This window comes from Sus scrofa, chromosome 14 (assembly GCF_054392235.1).
Source record: "Sus scrofa isolate SSC_HxYL_T2T_F1_AM1 chromosome 14, Sscrofa_HxYL_maternal_Yorkshire_Landrace_v2.0, whole genome shotgun sequence".
Classification (NCBI taxonomy): domain Eukaryota; kingdom Metazoa; phylum Chordata; class Mammalia; order Artiodactyla; family Suidae; genus Sus; species Sus scrofa.
The window spans coordinates 52,360,350-52,377,037 of NC_139396.1; the positions used below are offsets into that span (position 1 = coordinate 52,360,350).

The following is a 16,688-nucleotide window of genomic DNA, read 5'->3' on the forward strand; positions in this document are numbered from 1 at the left end:
ATGTGGAGAGGAGCTTGGCTTCCTTCAGGAAGTGTATTGTGTGAGTTCCCAGACTCAGGGAAACTTGAGGTCTCTATTAATTTTAATTATTATTTATCATTCTGTATTAGTTATTAACAATAATTACACCTTCAGTATTAGCTTTTGTAACTGCACATTTCTCTATAGAGGCCTCACTTCAATGCTTGTGAGTTAACAACCCCAGTCTGATAATGAAATGCAAGGAAACCTTGAGACAGCACAGAAGGAAACTCAAAACAAACCAAGACAAGCAGGTATTCTTTCCAGTCATTGGCAGAGCAGTGTTTGTAAACTGGTCACCCGTGGCCTGAATCACCCCACAGATAGATTTGGCTTACAGTGGTTTAAAAAAAAAAAAAAATCATTTGGTAACATTGAAATTATAGAGGTTTGCAGTAAAACTCGGGATCTTTGAGTTTTGAAAAATCAGAGAGCTAGTGAACCTTTTATTCCCATGGGAAGTCAGTACCTTGAAAGTGAGTAGCATTCACCTTCTTGAAATGGGGCACGTGGTCTTTTGTTTGCCATAGGCTGCACCACTCTGTTGCTCTAGCCTGTTCGTATTTTTCATTTTACCTATTGTTTCCTGGAGACAATTTGAGTTTGTCACCCCCAGCCAATCTGAGATTGGAATAAGGGGGCAGAAAATCCTGTGGAAGTCCCCTTGCCTCTTATCTATCTATTTACCAATCTATGTATATATGTATGTATGTATGTATATATACATGTATGTGTATGTCTATATATGTATAATATATGTGTGTGTGAGTATATATATATATATATATATATATATATATATATATATATAAAAACTTTGGCTAAACATGGAACATCTTCCTGAAAAGCCTTTTTTTAAAATGGGGAGGGCAGGAAACATTATTTTTAGAAAAACAAAAACAAAAACCTTGATACATTGTGGTGGAGGTTGTGAAATTCATATGGGCTATTAAGAACCATGAAATGTCAAAATTTCATCCTTCTGCAGGCCACTTTGGTCACATGTGCCTCTTCTGTGACTGGGGGGAATGTTTGACAAATGCTTTATAAAGGAGTTAGTGGCTGAATTCATTATCTTTCTTGTTTGCAAAGAGTAGATGAGGATAATTCACTTCTGTATTTGTTAGTTGAATGGTAAACATGAGCCCAGATTGTCCCCTAGGTGTCTTCTTTTTTAATAATAGGATAGAGATCAGCTTCAGAGGTTGCTGGCTTGGTTTCCTGAAGCTTTATCATCCAGTGTTACGCCTTAGGCTTGTAGCCAGGTGGACTGAGTCAATGCTAGGTTTCTACTACTCCCAGCCATGTGACCTTGAACTCTATCACTGAACCTCTCTGAAATTTAGTTTCTGCTTTTGTGAAATGAAGATACTCTGCCTTATCCCACAGATTGGGTTATTTTATTTTGTTTGTTTTGTTTTTTTAGGGCCACACCCACAAGGCATATGGAGGTTCCCAGGGTAGGGGTCGAACCAGAGCTACAACTATCGGCCTACACCACAGTCACAGCAATGCGGGGATCCGAGCAGCATCTGCAAACTACACTGCAGCTCAGGGAAATGCTGGATCCTTAACCCACTGAGTGAGGCCAGGAATTGAATCCGCATCCTTATGGGTACTAGTCGGATTCATTTCTGCTGCACCACAGTGGAAACTCCCAGATTGGGTTATTTTAATGTTAGGAGCAAACACTCAACAGATGTTCCTAAGAATGGTAGTAAAATTACCCAGCTGCACAACCTACCCTCAAGGTGGTGATGTCACTGTTCCACCTCTAGGTGGCACCATAGGAAACTGTGGCTTCCCCAAGGTCATACCCCTTGTAAGCAGTAGAACCCGAACCCAGGTCTTCTGACTCTAAGAAATCATATTTTCCTGGGCAAAACAGCAAGAGCTGAACTAGTGAGATAGTACGTCCCCAAACTACTTTGTCTAACCTCTGAATCTATTCCTTACGGAGGGGCTGCTTTGCCCCCCTCTCCCCTCCCCTTTTAAAAAATTGTGGTAAAGTATGCATTACACAAAATTTATCCTGTTAATCATTTTTAAGTGTTCAGTTCAGTGGCATTAAGTACATTTACATTGTTATGCAACCATCACCACCATCCACCTCCAGAACTTTTTTATCTTCCCAAACTAAAATTCTGCGCCTGTTAAAAACAAAACAAAATGAAACAACAACAACAACCAAAAAACCCTCCTCATGTCTCACTTCTCCCAGCCCCTGGTAACTACCTTTCTTCTTTCTGCTTGTATGAATTTACTACTTTAGGCCCATCCTGGAAGTGGAATCATAGGGTACTTGCCTTCTGTGTCTGGCTTATCTCACTGAGCACAAGGTCCTCCAGGTTCATCCATGGGATAGAGCTTCCTTCTCAGGCTGAAAAACATACCATTGTATGTATGTAGTGCATATTATTTATCCATGCACCCATAGATGGACACCTGGGTTGTTTCTGCCTTTAGGCTGTTATGCATAATGCTGCTATGGACATGGCTCCCCTTTCTGTTTTTAGAAAATGGGCTGAAGTTACCTTGGTTAAAAAGCACAGGTTGTGGGAGTTTGTGTTGTGGCTCAGCTGGTTAAGAATCCGACTAGTATTCATGAGGATGTGGGTTCTACCCCTGGCCTCGCTCAGTGGGTTAAGAGCTTGGTGTTGCCTCAAGCTACAGCGTAGGTCACAGATGCAGCTTGGATCGGAGTGGCTATGGCTGTGGTGCAGTCCAGCAGCTGCAACTCTGATTCGATCCCTAGCCTGGGAACCTCCATATGCTGCTAGCGTGACTGTTTTAAAAAAAAAAAAAAAAAAAGTGAAGTTTGTGGAGTGGAGGGCCCTCTGCCTCTTACTGGCTGAGTGGTCTTGGATAGGTCCCATCAACCTCCAAACCCTGCTTTTCTCATCCACACTGTGGAAAGGATGGGAGTTCACCCACAGGGTGGCTGAGAGGATTGGAGAAGAGTGTAAATATGAAATATTTATTACAGTGCTCGAGAGCAAGCACTCAATACAACTTACTCCTGTACACATTCAACAGAGCATGTGGTGCCTGCCCTCCTGAAGCTTACCCCTCACCTAGCTAGTTCCAGCCATCCCTGAGTGGTGGACCGAGGCGGGGAGAGGGCTGTGGGAATGGCCCACTCCGGTGCCATTGGGCTAAGGATCCGGTGTTGCCGTGAGCTGCGGTGTAGGTTGTAGATGCAGCTTGGATCTTGAGTTGCTGCGGCGTAGGCTGGCAACTGCAGCTCTGATTCGACCCCTAAACCATAGCTGCTGCCCTAAAACAACAACAACAACAACAACAACTGAAACTGATGAAAAGTTAGTTTTTTTATCCTCATCAGGAACTGGCAATTCTAAACAATGTCAGAACCCACTGCCTGCAGCCTTTGGTTGCTTCTTGGATGCGCCATGTGAAGTCCACACCTGAGTTGAATCACGTCTCCATGCTTGTTTCCTTTCTGTCGTAATTCTTTTGAAACATGCTGCGTGTGTGTTAGAAAAATTGGCAGCCGAAGAATCCTGTTTTCCCTTATTGTAGCTGTTTCTACTATAACAGCTGTCTGATTGGCTTTTTTAAAAGTTACTTTTTATTTATAGATTTTGTGTTTTGGAACAGTTTTAGATTTTCAGAAAAATGCCACAGTACAGTTTCTGTATAACCACACATTCAGTTTCCCATTACTAACATCATACATTAATACAGTGCATGTGTTGCTTCTGAGGAATGGATGTGTTATTGTTAACTAAAGTCTATAGTTTATTAACGTTTCCTCAGTTTTGGGATTTTTTTGATGGCTGCACCTGTGGCATGTGGAAGTTTCCAGGCCAGGGATCCAGCCAGAGCTGCGGCTGCAACTTGTACCACAGCTGTGGCAATGCCAGATCCTTTAACCCACTGTGCCAGGCCAAGGATCAAACCTGTGCCTCCACAGCGACTCAGGTCACTGCACTTGGATTCTTAACGCATTGCACCACAGCAGGAACTCCTTTCTTCAGTTTTTATCTTCTGTCCTTTCCTCTTGGTTTTATGACAGTCTCTCAGAGTTTGCTTGTTTTCTTGACTTTGATAGATTTGAGGTTTACTGGTCAGACATTTTGTAGAAAGTCCCTCTTTGGGGATTTGTGGTTTCATTTTTATTATAAGTTATTTGCTGGAAGCTTACTGTAGGTTAGTCATGGTGTGAGGCTGGGGATATAGCATTGAACCTTTGGATAATGCATTTATTTATTTATATTTTTCTTTTTATAGCTGCACCTGCTGCATATGGAAGTTCCCAGGCTAGAGGTTGAATAGGAGCCGCAGTTGCTGGCCTACGCCACAGCAATGCTGTGTCTGCGCCACATCTGCGACTTATGCTGCAGCTTGCAGCAACACCGAATCCTTAACCCACCAAGCAAGGCCAGGGATCGAACCTAAATCCTCATGGACGCTTTGTTGGGTTTTTAACCCTCTGAGCCACAGTGGGAACTCCCCAAGACATTTTATAAATAGCACTTACAAATCATTGATCTTGACTGTGGGACTTAGAGAAAGCTGTACTTGTTGAAAAATTGAACCCAGGTGGCCCCAGAGCCCAAACCCTTGACCACTGTGCTGTCGAACACCTCCCATGTGGAAAGGGGGGAATCCCTCAGGTAGATTTGCGGTAATGGTACATTTTGAAAAAATAGGGCAAACAAATGATGATCACAAAAGGAGGACAATAAGTGAATTGTAAGCGAATTGGATTCTTTCTGGTGAAGATTAGGGAAAGCGAGTTAAAATCATCTACATTTACTTTCTGAGTTTCTGTTCTTCCTGTGCAGTGCTGCTGTGCAACTTACTCCTTTCTTCACTGTCTCTGCAGAAAGTTTTTTGTATAATCCAAAAATTAATGGTTGAGGTCTGAATAGGCCAGTGACAGATTTGTGTCCATCCCTTAATGCTTTTTTATGGCACGGCATGGATGCAGCCAAAAACCTGGTGCGTGATATGGTCATGGGCCAGCGTGTCTGGTGCCAGAGGGCAGGGTTCATGGGCTCTGCCCTTCTGATCTGTGGCAGTGTCCAAGTCAAGTCCTTCGAGCCGTTTTGAACCTTGATAGCCTCACTTCTAAGTTAGGGGAAGTTCAATAGAGTTCATCTTACATCTTGATAAAGTTCTCCAGTTAATTGCATACAAGGCCAAAATCTGGTAGAGTAGAATTATCCTGAAAAGCCTTCAAACCACCATGAACACAAAGTGCCATGTGGGAGACCCTGGCAGTATGTCCATCACAGCCCATTTTTCCTGCCAGCATTTGGACAGTTGAATCCAAGCTTGGTCAAGGCAGATTGAGTATCTACTTGTGTTTAGGGCCTGTGATGAAAAAAAAAAAAAAAACAAAAAAAAACCCAAAAAACCCAAAAACCAATGACATGTCTTCACACCAGGATGAGCAGTCATAGGGCTTGCTGACTGATGGAAATCCAGAGTCAGGGCTCATAGGTGAGAACTTGTGGTTGGTTTCGTTTGTTTCTCTGAGCACATAGTTGAGTTTATGGACTTTAGAATATCTGTTGGGCCACTCCCCAGCCCCTTCCGTGGGGCTTGGTAAGGATTAAATGTGGTTGTGTCATGAGAGTCTGTGGTGCCCAGGACAAATGTTTGGTGTCATAAGTATGATCAGTGAGCAATATATTTGTAGAAATCATAGGGTGGTGTGTGACTTTTAAATATTTTTTGGGGAGTTCCGATTGTGGCTCAGTGGGTTGAGGACCCACTGTTGTCTCTAAGGATGTGGGTTTGATCCCTGGGTTTGCTCAGTGGTTTAAGGATGCGATGTTGTTGCAAACGCGGCCTAGGTTGCTGATGTGGCTCAGATCCACCGTTGCTGTGGCTGTGGTGTAGTTTGGCATCTGCAGCTCCTGTTTGACCCCCTTGCCTAGGAACTGCAGGTATGGCCCTAAAAAACAAAAAAAAAATTTTTTTTTTTTTTTTGAGAGGGGCCTGTTGTGTGTTTTGCAAACCCTGGGAGCCCTGGTGACCTGTTGAGCATGTGGATGTTGGTGGAATGGGGGGCAGGCGTTGACTCTTCAGAGAGCTGCAGTCTTTTGCTGGGTAAGGTCTGGTCTCTAGCCCCCTTCAGAGACATCCTTTCTACCTTGGGCTAATATATGGCTCCTTTGTTTGGCCACAGAATGTCCTGAAGGAGCATGCGGACGACGATCCCAGTCTGGCCATCACTGGGGTCCCTGTAGTCACTTGGCCAAAGAAGACTCCAAAGGTAAGACACCGTACCCAAAGCTGGGAGACCATATCCACTGCTTTTTCACATCTCTTGTAAGATCAGTGTCGACCACTTTTCAGGGAGGATGCCTGGCAGAGGGCAGCCAGGGTTAAGATGAATGGTTTCGGTGATTTGCTCATTGCGAGAGTTTTTGTTTTTCCAGAAGGGTTCATTTTCCGTAGCTGTGGAAATAGCAGGCACTGCCCCCTGGTGGTCACTCAGAAAACTCTGGCGAAGTGACACCTGGCCTTTTGGTCCTTAGGTGAACTTTCTTCCTTTCCTCCCCTCCTCCCCTCTCTCCTTTCTTCTATCTTTCCTTCCTTTTGCCCTCCAGCTGCTTCATGGGCTGTTTGCTCCTCTTTTGAAACAAACTTTTTCCTCTTTCTAAATGGATTGATGCTCATGGTGAAAAAAATCTAATTAGGAAAGGAGAAAGACAGTGGGAAGAATGTATTGATGTCACAGAACATAGCAGGGAAAGTTGCCTTGCCTCATCCTCCCTCCCCATTCCCTGTTTTATTTACACTCCAACCATCCTATGGGAATAGACACTTGTGACTTGTTGTACAGATGAGGAAACTGAGGCTTCAAATGGTGAAGTCACTTGTTAGGGTACTTGTTAATGCTGAGGACACAAAGGTTGGGCTAACTGACAACAGAGAACAAACTTTCTACCACTGCCCACCCCAGAGTCCACCGTCCAGAGAAAACCAATAACTTGCTGGTGTGTTGGAGCTTCCTGGTGGCTCAGTGGGTTAAGGATCTGGTGTGGTCACTGCAATGCTTGAGTCTCTGCTGTGGTGCAGGTTTGATCCCTGGCCTGGGAACTTCCATTTGCCATGGGTGCAGCCAAAAAACCCAAAAAACAAAACATGTTGGTGTGTCTTGTGTGGGATATGTATGTATCAATACATACATATGTATGTATGTGTGGTGCATGTGTATGTGGTGTATGTATATGTATGTATGCTGTGGTGCAGGTCACAGACTCAGCCTGCATCCCATGTTGCTGTGGCTGTGGTGTAGGCTGGCAGCTTCAGCTCTGATTCAGCCTGGGAACTTCCATGTGCTGTGGGTACGGCCCTTAAAAGACAAAAAGAAAGGGGTTGGAGGAGCCCATTTAAATTTGAATTTCAGGAGTTCCTGTTGTGGCTCAGTTAGCAAACCCAACTAGCATCCATGAGGATGTAGGTTTGACCCCTGGTCTCACTCAGTGGGTTAAGGATCTGGTGTTTCTGTGAGCTGTGGTGTAGGTCACAGACGTGGCTTGGCTCCCACATTGCCGTGGCTGTGGCATAGGCCGGAGGATACGTTCGTTTTGGACCCCTAGCCTGGGAGCCTCCATATGCTGCGGGGGCAGCCCTAAAAGACAAAGGAAAAAAAAAATTTGAATTTTAGGGAGTTCCCATTGTGGTGCAGGGGAAATGAATTCGACTAGTAACCATGAGGTGGCCGGTTTGATCCCTGGTCTCAGTGGTTAAGGTTCCGGTGTTGCCATGAGCTGTGGTTGCAGACGCAGCTCAGATCTGCTGTTGCTGCGGCTATGGCATAGGCCCGCAGCTATAGCTCTGATTCGACCTCTAGTCTGGGAACATCCATAGGCTGCAGGTGCGGCCCTAAAAAGCAAAAAAAAAAAAAAAAAAAAAAAGGAATTTCACTATGTTGTGTAGCAGAAATTGACACAACACTGTAAATCAGCTATATAATAAAAATTTGAATTTCAGATAAACAACAGATATGTTTTTAGTGTAAATATTTCTATATATTACATGAGATACACTTATACTGAAAAAAATTTTTGTTCTTTATCTGAAATGGGGCACACTATATTTTTATTTGCTAAATCTGGCAACCCTAGTTGAAATGATAATATTTTGCACGTATTAGTTAAAATGGATTATTCGTATTCATTTCACCTGTTTCTTTTTACCGTTTAAAAGTGTGGCTTCAAAAAAATGTTTAAGTGCATATGTGGCTTACATTATATTTCTACTGGGCAGCTCTGTACTTTTCACTTTTGTTTGATTATCCTCTTTGGGTCGATTTCTAAATGTGAAGTTGTTAATGGGAAAATTATCAATTCCTTGTGGGTAATGAATTCTAATTCTCTTTGAAGTTTATTGGGAACTGAAGTGGCCACAGAAATGAAAAGGGGGAGTTCCCGTCGTGACACAGCGGTTAATGAATCCAACTAGGAACCATGAGGTTGCGGGTTCAAACCCTGGCCTTGCTCAGTGAGTTAAGGATCCGGCGTTGCTGTGAGCTGTGGTGTAGGCTGGTGGCTACAGCTCCGATTAGACCTCTGGCCTGGGAACCTCCATATGCCATGAGAGCGGCTCAAGAAATGGCAAAAAGACCAAAAAAAAAAAAAAAAAAAAAAAAAAGCAGAGAGCAATAAAGTTATCTTTCAAAAAAAAAAGAAATGAAAAGGATATCTTCGGTCTTTAGTTCCCCCATCTTTGGACATGTATGAGATTTTAGAGTTGACTTTCCCCTACATGGCAGTAAATGTAAATGTCATTTATCAGACCACAACTTGCAGACCTAGCACCTTAAAACAACCCCGCCTGGCCCCAGGGCTGCTTTGAGTGTATAGAGGAAACCATGGCTTGGCTTTGCTGCCAGCTTCTCGCCCAGCTGAGGAACCGCTCCTCGGGAGGGATTAGGATTTGTAGAATTTAGGCTTCTAAAACAACAAACTTGCCACTATTCACTTTATTCTCAGAATTGATGGAGAGGTCAGATGAGGCTCTCTGGGCCCAGTTTTTAGTGCCTGAGACCATCAGCCCACTCCTCAGGGGCTTCTAGGCATTTCTTTTCTTTTATTTATTTATTTATTTTTTTGTCTTTTTAGGGCCACACCCATGGCAGATGAAAGTTCCCAGGCTAGTGGTCGATTTGGGGCTGGAGCTGCCAGCGTACACCACAGCAATGTCAGATCCAAGCCATGTCTGTGACCTACACCATAGCCCATGGCAACTTTGAATCCTTAACCCACTGATCGGGGACAGGGATTGAACCTGTGTCCTCATGGATACTAGTCAGGTTTGTTACCACTGAGCCACAACGGGAACTCTGCTTTTTTTTAAAAAAAAAAAAACAAACCTCTGTCTCCTTTCCTCTGAAGCCTAGAAACAAGCTTCTGGGGGGAGTAACCTTTATTTAAGATTCCTGTGGGGGAGTTCTCTTGTGGTGCAGTGGGTTAAGAATCTGGTGTAGTCACTGTTATGGCTTGGGTCCCTGCTGTGGCACAGGTTCAATCCCTGGCCTAGGAACTTCTACATGCAGCAAGTTCGGCCAAAAAAAAAAATAAATAAATAAATAAAATTAAAAATTCCCATGGAGGCTTGGTTAATAAGTACTGGTCTAGATACAAGTTTGCCATGGCTGGTTTTAACCCTGGTAGGAGAAATTGCAACCCTTAGACTGGTTGGGAAAGAGTGGGCAGGAGGAAAAAGCCTTTGACATTTAGCCACACTTGTGGGGACCAGTCTTTTTTTAAAACACCTTATAATAAAACAAATAGAACTCACATACCATACAGTTCTGTCGCTTAAACTGTACAATTAAATTTTTTTTTTTTTGGCTGCACCTGCGGCATGTGGAAGTTCCCAGGCCAGGGGCTGAACCTGTGCTGCATTTGCAGCCTGTGCCACAGCTGTGGCAATGCCAGATCCTTAACCCGCTGCACCACAAGGGAACTTCCTAAATGTTTTCAGTATATTGAAAATATTCAGAGTTGTGCAACCATCACCACAATCTAATTTTAGAACATTTTCATACCCTCTAAAAGAAACCCCACCAACAGTCAGTCAGTACTCTTCTCCCTTCCCAGCCCTGGCCAGTCCCTGGAAACTTATTGTCTCCATGGAGTTGTCTCTTCTGGGCATTTCATATAAATAGAATCACATAGTATGTGGCCTTCTGTGACTTACTTCATTCCTTTAGCACAGTGTTTTAAGTCTCATCCAGTGTGTGGTATCTATGAGTACTTCATTCCTCTGCAGGGCTGAGTAATATTCCATTGTATGAATGGACCACAGTCTGTTTACCCATTACTCTGTCAGTGGATATTTGGGCTGTTTCAACCTTTTGACTGTTGTGAATGATGGTGCTGTCAACATGCATGTACAGGTTTTTTTGTTTTGTTTGTCTTTTTTGTCTTTTTAGGGCCGCACAGGTGGGCATATGGAGGTTCCCAGGATAGGGGTCTAATTGAAGCTGTTGCTGCCAGCCTACGCCACAGCCACAGCAGTGCAGGATCCGAGCCGCATCTGCGACCTACACCACAGCTCACGGCAATGCCAGATCCTTAAGCCCCTGAGCAAGGCCAGGGATCGAACCTGAAACCTCCCTGGTTCCTAGTCGGATTCATTTCCGCTGCACCACGATGGGAACTCCAACATGTACAGGTTTTTAATGTGAACATGTGTTTCCATTTCTCCTGGGTAGAAACCTAGGCATGCAATTGTCAGGTCAGATGGTACCTCTGAGGTCTTGAGGTTTTTGAGGAACTGCTAGTTTCCCAAAGTAGCTGAAGCATTTTCTGTTCCCGCCAGCAGTTATAAGTGTTCCAGTTTCTCCACGTCTTTGCCAATACCAATTATCTGTCTTTTTTTTTTTTTTTTTAATATTGTATCTGCTGCACCTGTGGCATATGGACGTTCCCTAGCTAGGGGGTGAATTAGAGCTGCAGCTCTCAGCTTAAGCTACAGTCACAGCAACATAGCACCTGAGCTTACCTGTGATGTATGCTGCAGCTTGCTGGATCCTTCATCAACTGAGCGAGGCCAGGGATTGAACCTGCATCCTTTTGGACACTGTGTTGGGTTCTTAACCCACTGAGCCACAATGGGAACTCCTATTATCTGTCTTTTGACTGGAGTCATGCTGGCACAATCTTTTTCTCTGATTTTGGCCACCCTGCGGCATACAGAGTCCTGGGGCCAAAGATCTGATCCCAGTTGTAGTTGTGACTTATCCCGCACCTGCAGCAACCCTGGGTCCTCAGTCCACTGTGCTGGCCCAGAAATGAAACCTGCATCGAAGTGCTCCAGAGATACTGCTGATCCCGTTGTCCCATAGCAGGAACTCCAAATCTTTTTCTTTATTTAGTTTGTTTTCTATAGATTATTTGAAGTGTATTGTATGAGTTTGCAAGAGTCACCCTGACAAAGTGCCACAGACTGGGTGGCTTAAATGACAGAAAATTAATTTTCTCTCTGTTCTGGAGGCCAGAAGTCTGAGATCAGGTGTCAGCTGGCAGGACCGTCTTTGTACTCAGGGCTCTCTCCTTGGCTTGTAGGCCTTTTGTCTCTGTGTGTCTCCCCTTTGTGTGCATCCTAATCTCCTCTTCTTATAAGGACTCCAGTCATGCTGAAATCAGACCCACCCTAACCATCTCATTTTAACCTCTTTAAGAACCTGCCTCCGTCATGGCTCAGCAGAAACAAATCCTACTAGTATCCATGAGGATGCAAGTTCAATCCCTGGCCTCACTCAGTGGGTTAAGGATCCAGTGTTGCCAGGAGCTATGGTGTAGGTCACAGATGTGGCTCAGATCCTGAATTGCTATGGCTGTGGCTTAGGCCATCATGGCAGCTGCAGCTCCGATTTGACCCCTAGCCTGGGAATCTCCACAGGCTGCAGATGCAGCCCTAAAAAACAAAAAAATAAAATAAAAAATTAAAAAAACTCCCAATGTATTATAAATTATTTCAGAGCCACAAAAAGGACGAAATAATAAAATAATGAATATCATGACCCTCCCACTCAGTTTTATTTATTTATTTATTTATTTGTCTTTTTGCCTTTTCTAGGGCCCCTTCTGCAGCATATGGAGGTTCCCAGGCTAGGGGTCTAATCGGAGCTGCAGCCACTGGCCTACGCCACAGCCACAGCAATGCAGGATCCTAGCTGCGTCTGCGACCTACACCACAGCTCACAGCAACACTGGATCACCAACTCACTGAGTGAGGCCAGGGATCGAACCCACAACCTCATGGTTCCTAGTCGGATTCGTTAACCTCTGCGCCACAATGGGAACTCCTCCCACTCAATTTTAGAAGTCAGTTATTGCCAGTATGCCCCCAACCCCCTGGATAGTCCTCCTCCATGCCTGCAGTAGTTTTTAGGTCTTATTTAATTCTTACAACAAGGCTGGGAGGGCGATAGGATTATCTCATGACGCAGTTGAAACTGGAGGCTCAGAGAGGTAGGCTGGTAAACCTGCGGCTACACAGTCTGTGAACCTAAGATTTGGCCCTTGCCTTGAGGAACTCAGAGAAACTGGTGGGGGTGGGGGGCAGTGTGCGGGGAGGGCAGTGAGAGGAGCGGCAGGAGAGGCCAGCTGCCCAGTCGAATTTATGCATTTCCTGGCTGGTGGGGTTAAAAAGTTAACAGGAAAGGAAGAAGTGAGTAAACGACTGACTGCCTGGGCCGCCCAGGGTCTCTGGATTCCCAGGTTTGCAGTCAGCTTCCTCCCAGTTTGATGCAGGTTGGGTTGAAAGATCAAGGGTGCTCATTGAGGCTGTCAGGATGCGAGGTAGGGAGCAGGGCTGGGTCTGGCTCAGGTTACTTAAGTAATTAACGTTAAATGATGATTAGCAAGAAATGCTTTGATCTCCCACCTTGCCTCCTGGAGTACAAAGTCCCTCTCTGGAACTGATTAGGTGCCATGAGGTCATTTCTGATGTGGTATCTTTCAAATCAAAGATGCTCCTGAATCACCATCCGTCAGCATTCACCCGATTGGCTGTTTTCACCAGTGGTGATGGATGTGTTTTGATCTGTCTGCACTCTGGCCACTTCCTTTTATGATCAAGTGGCAGGATTTGGGGTGTGTGCGGGGGTGCTGTCTGTGACCTTAGAACCAAGCTGAGGGAACTGAACTTCTTTGAGGTCCGACTTCTGACCTCAGCCTTATTAGCAAGTTGACCTTCTGCCCACAGCCAGACACTTCTACCCGGTCAGCCTGCCGCCTCGGTCACCAAGAAGGAAACCGAGGAAGGAGGTGAGATGAGCCACGGCGTTCTCTGGAAAGCGAGCGTGTTGATGCATTTGTTTCTTAATCCATCATCTCTAAGGGGCCAAACCAGGCTGCCTCTTGAGTTTTAATTCTTGGCAGTTTTACTGGAGTTGAGGAGCAGAGAGGCTGGGGTGTGTACCAATGGGGACCCCGACGGGGATGTGGGGACGGCCCACTTCAGCAGTTAGTGGATCGGCTCCTTCCAGGGGATGTTGCAGGAACCATAGGAGGAAGCTACACACACACACATGCCTGATGTCTTGTCACCTTCCGTTCTTCCCCTTCCTCTGCACTTGGTCATTTAGATCTAGGAGGCCTGATAAGTCTGGGGTCCCCCGGGGTGTGACATGCAGGCTTTCCCTGAAGGATGGGCACATTAGTTCAGTAAAAGAGGCCCCCACATACTTCCTGTTCCCACTCTGCCCTGCTCTCAGTTCCTGTCACCCCTGAGTAATTAAGTTGATGATGTACAGTTGAGGAGGAGGGTAATGACTGCCATTTACTGTGGGCTGCTCAGGGCCAGATCATTTCCTAGAAAGACAGTGTGGCCTAATGAGGAACAGTCCTCAGGCTGGTGGCATCAGCTTTACCTGCGGAACATATTTTTTAGCCTCCTGGAGTTCTGCTGTGGCACAGTGGGTTAAGAATCTGACTGCAGTGGCTCAAATTGTTGTGGAGGTGCAGGTTTGATCCCTAATCCAGTGCAGTGGGTTAAGGATCCAGCATGGGGGTTGGGGGGAGTCCTAGGCCTGCAAGTAGTAGGGTCACGGTTGCTTTGGAATGCGCTGGAAAAGGCCTCACAAGAGCATGGTGGCAGAGCAATTTCGGGGAACCAGAATGTGAGATGGGATGGGGCGTGGGGGGAGCCTCATGGCCTGGAGCTGGAGAGGTGGGGAGGATGGGGGCAGGGAGGCAAGTGAAAGGCAGTCCGGGACCCTGGTTTGGAATTCCCAAGTGACAGCTAAGTCATTTGTGGAGTTTGGAGGCCACTGGGTTCCCAGGAGTGCGGGCAGTACAAACTCCTGATCAATAAATACCCACCAAGGAAGGTCTGCTCATTGTGGTAATGTTATCTCTAATATCAATAACAGAAAAATCGAGTTGGAAGAAAATTGGTGTTGGTCAAGGGCTATCAGTTTCTCACAAACTGAGGCCTAGATCTCTGACTGGTTTAAGTGACCTCTGATTCCAAAGTTATGTCTGAACCGTGTGACAAGGATCCCATCAGAGCGCCCCCCCCCCCCTTTTAGCGGCATGAACTGAAGCCAGAAAGTGGCAGTTTCTAAAGTCACCACACATGAGATTCAGGCAGGACAGAATGGTATCCTAACCTGCTGGCTTTTTGCAGGTGAGAGTTTTAGCATCCTCTCTCTGTGTTTTCAGGTTGTCTTCCTCCTGCGTGTGCCTATGTCCAAATTTCCTTTTTTTATAAGGACACAAGTCATATGGGATTAGGGCTCTAATGACCTCATTTCAACTTGATCCTCTCTGTCAAGACCCTGGGTCTGAATACGGTCACATTCTGCGGTGCTGCAGGGAAGGGGTTGTGTTATATGACACACATAGCTGAGCCTATAAATTCCTCGCACCTTGAGCGACTTTCCGTTTTCTTTAACATCAGCTCCCAAATCCTTGACCTAGCCTTGAGTGCCCATGTCCCCAGTTATAGCCCTGTCCTCGAATCTTGTGATGTCTGCTCATCTTCTCTACGTCACGGGGGAACCCAGTTACCCCCTCCCTTCCATTTTTGTGCCCATTGTGGTTGGTCTTAGCTCATACTGTCCTCCTTCTGGGAATGCTTCTGGGAACATCTTATGTTCCCACCCAGGGATTTTCCATCTCAAGGCCCAACCTAATTTCTTCTTCCTTTTTTTTTTAAAAGGAAAGTTCATTTCATTTAAAAATTTTTAAAAAATTAGTTAAAAATTATTATAGTTGATTTACAATGATTTGTGTTTTGAACCCAAAATACCTTTATATAAACTACTAAGTACAGTATGGTTTTTAAAATGAAATCATATACATAGCTATATTCATAAAGTACACAAGTCAAAAGCTGTACAAATCAGTAGCAAATCCAAATGCAAATGAAGATATTCCTCTGAATTTCATGTTTCATCGAGCATCAAAACCCACCCATCTTTTAGTTCTTTTCTTGTACATTATTCTGTATCCACATTCTCTGCATTGGATGGGATCCCTTGATTTTATTTCATTTTCTGTGTGACATTCTCCACAGATATATATCATTGGCTGCTGTTTTGGGGGTTGAATGTCCTTCTGTGTGTTCATTTTTGTCCCTCCAAATCCCAAATTGCCAAATGCCTCCCCACGCAATGTGGAGAAATGTCCCCAAGCTCCCAGATTCCCTACAATGATTTGTAAATTATTATTATTATTATTGTAAATTATTGAATGATTTAAAATTATTATAGTTAATTTACAGCAAAGTGACCCAGCTATGTATATATTTATACACTATCCTCACACTATCCTCCATCATGTTCTCACACTATCCTCCATCATGTTCTGTCACAAGGATGGGATATGGTTCCCTGTGCTGTACAGCAGGACCTCATTGCTTATCCATTCTAAATGTAATAGTTTGCATCTACTAACCCCAAACTCCCCATCCATCCCCCTCCCTCTTGGCAACCACAAGTCTGCTCTCCATGTCTGTGAGTCTGTTTCTGTTCTGTAAATAGGTTCATCTGTGCCATATTTTATTTTATTTTATTTTATTTTTTGTCTTTTGTCTTTTTGTTGTTGTTGTTGTTGCTATTTCTTGGGCCGCTCCTGCGGCATATGGAGGTTCCCAGGCTAGGGGTTGAATCGGAGCTGTAGCCACCGGCCTACGCCGGAGCCACAGCAACGCCAGATCTGAGCTGCGTCTGCGACCTACACCACAGCTCACGGCAACGCCAGATCGTTAACCCACTGAGCAAGGGGCAGGGACCGAACCCGCAACCTCATGGTTCCTAGTCGGATTCGTTAACCACTGCGCCACGACGGGAACTCCCTGTGCCATATTTTAGATTCTACATATAGGTGATATCGTATGGTGTTTGTCTTTCTTTTTCTGACTTTATTTAGTATGAGACTCTCTAGTTGCATCTGTGTTGCTGATTTTTTTTATTTTTTATTTTTATTTATTTTTTATTAGAGTATAGTTGATTCTCAGTGTTGTGTCAATCTCTGTTGTACAGCATAGTGACCCAGTCACACATGTATATGTACATCTTCCATCATGTTCTATCCCAAGAGGTTGGACATGGTTCCCTGTGCAGTACAGTAGGACCTCACTGCTTACCCATTCTCAATGTAATAGTTTGCATCTGCTAACCTGAAATTCCTTCTCCATTCCACTCCCCCCACCCCCCGCCCCCCAGC

General features: G+C 44.8%; 1 protein-coding gene and 1 pseudogene across 46 annotated transcripts in view; one reads left to right on the plus strand and one right to left on the minus strand.

The window, feature by feature from the left end:
• KDM2B (lysine demethylase 2B) overlaps positions 1 to 16,688 on the plus strand; it is a 145,830-nt gene that overhangs the window by 79,003 nt on the left and 50,139 nt on the right. For all 46 annotated transcript variants that reach the window (XM_084996127.1, XM_084996087.1, XM_021073422.2 and 43 more), the window contains one exon: positions 6,182 to 6,268. In XM_084996127.1, coding sequence (XP_084852253.1) covers positions 6,182 to 6,268 — 87 coding nt within the window. The remainder of the gene's footprint in view (positions 1 to 6,181; positions 6,269 to 16,688) is intronic.
• Positions 15,385 to 15,594, minus strand: LOC146396556 (DNA-directed RNA polymerases I, II, and III subunit RPABC4 pseudogene; annotated as a pseudogene).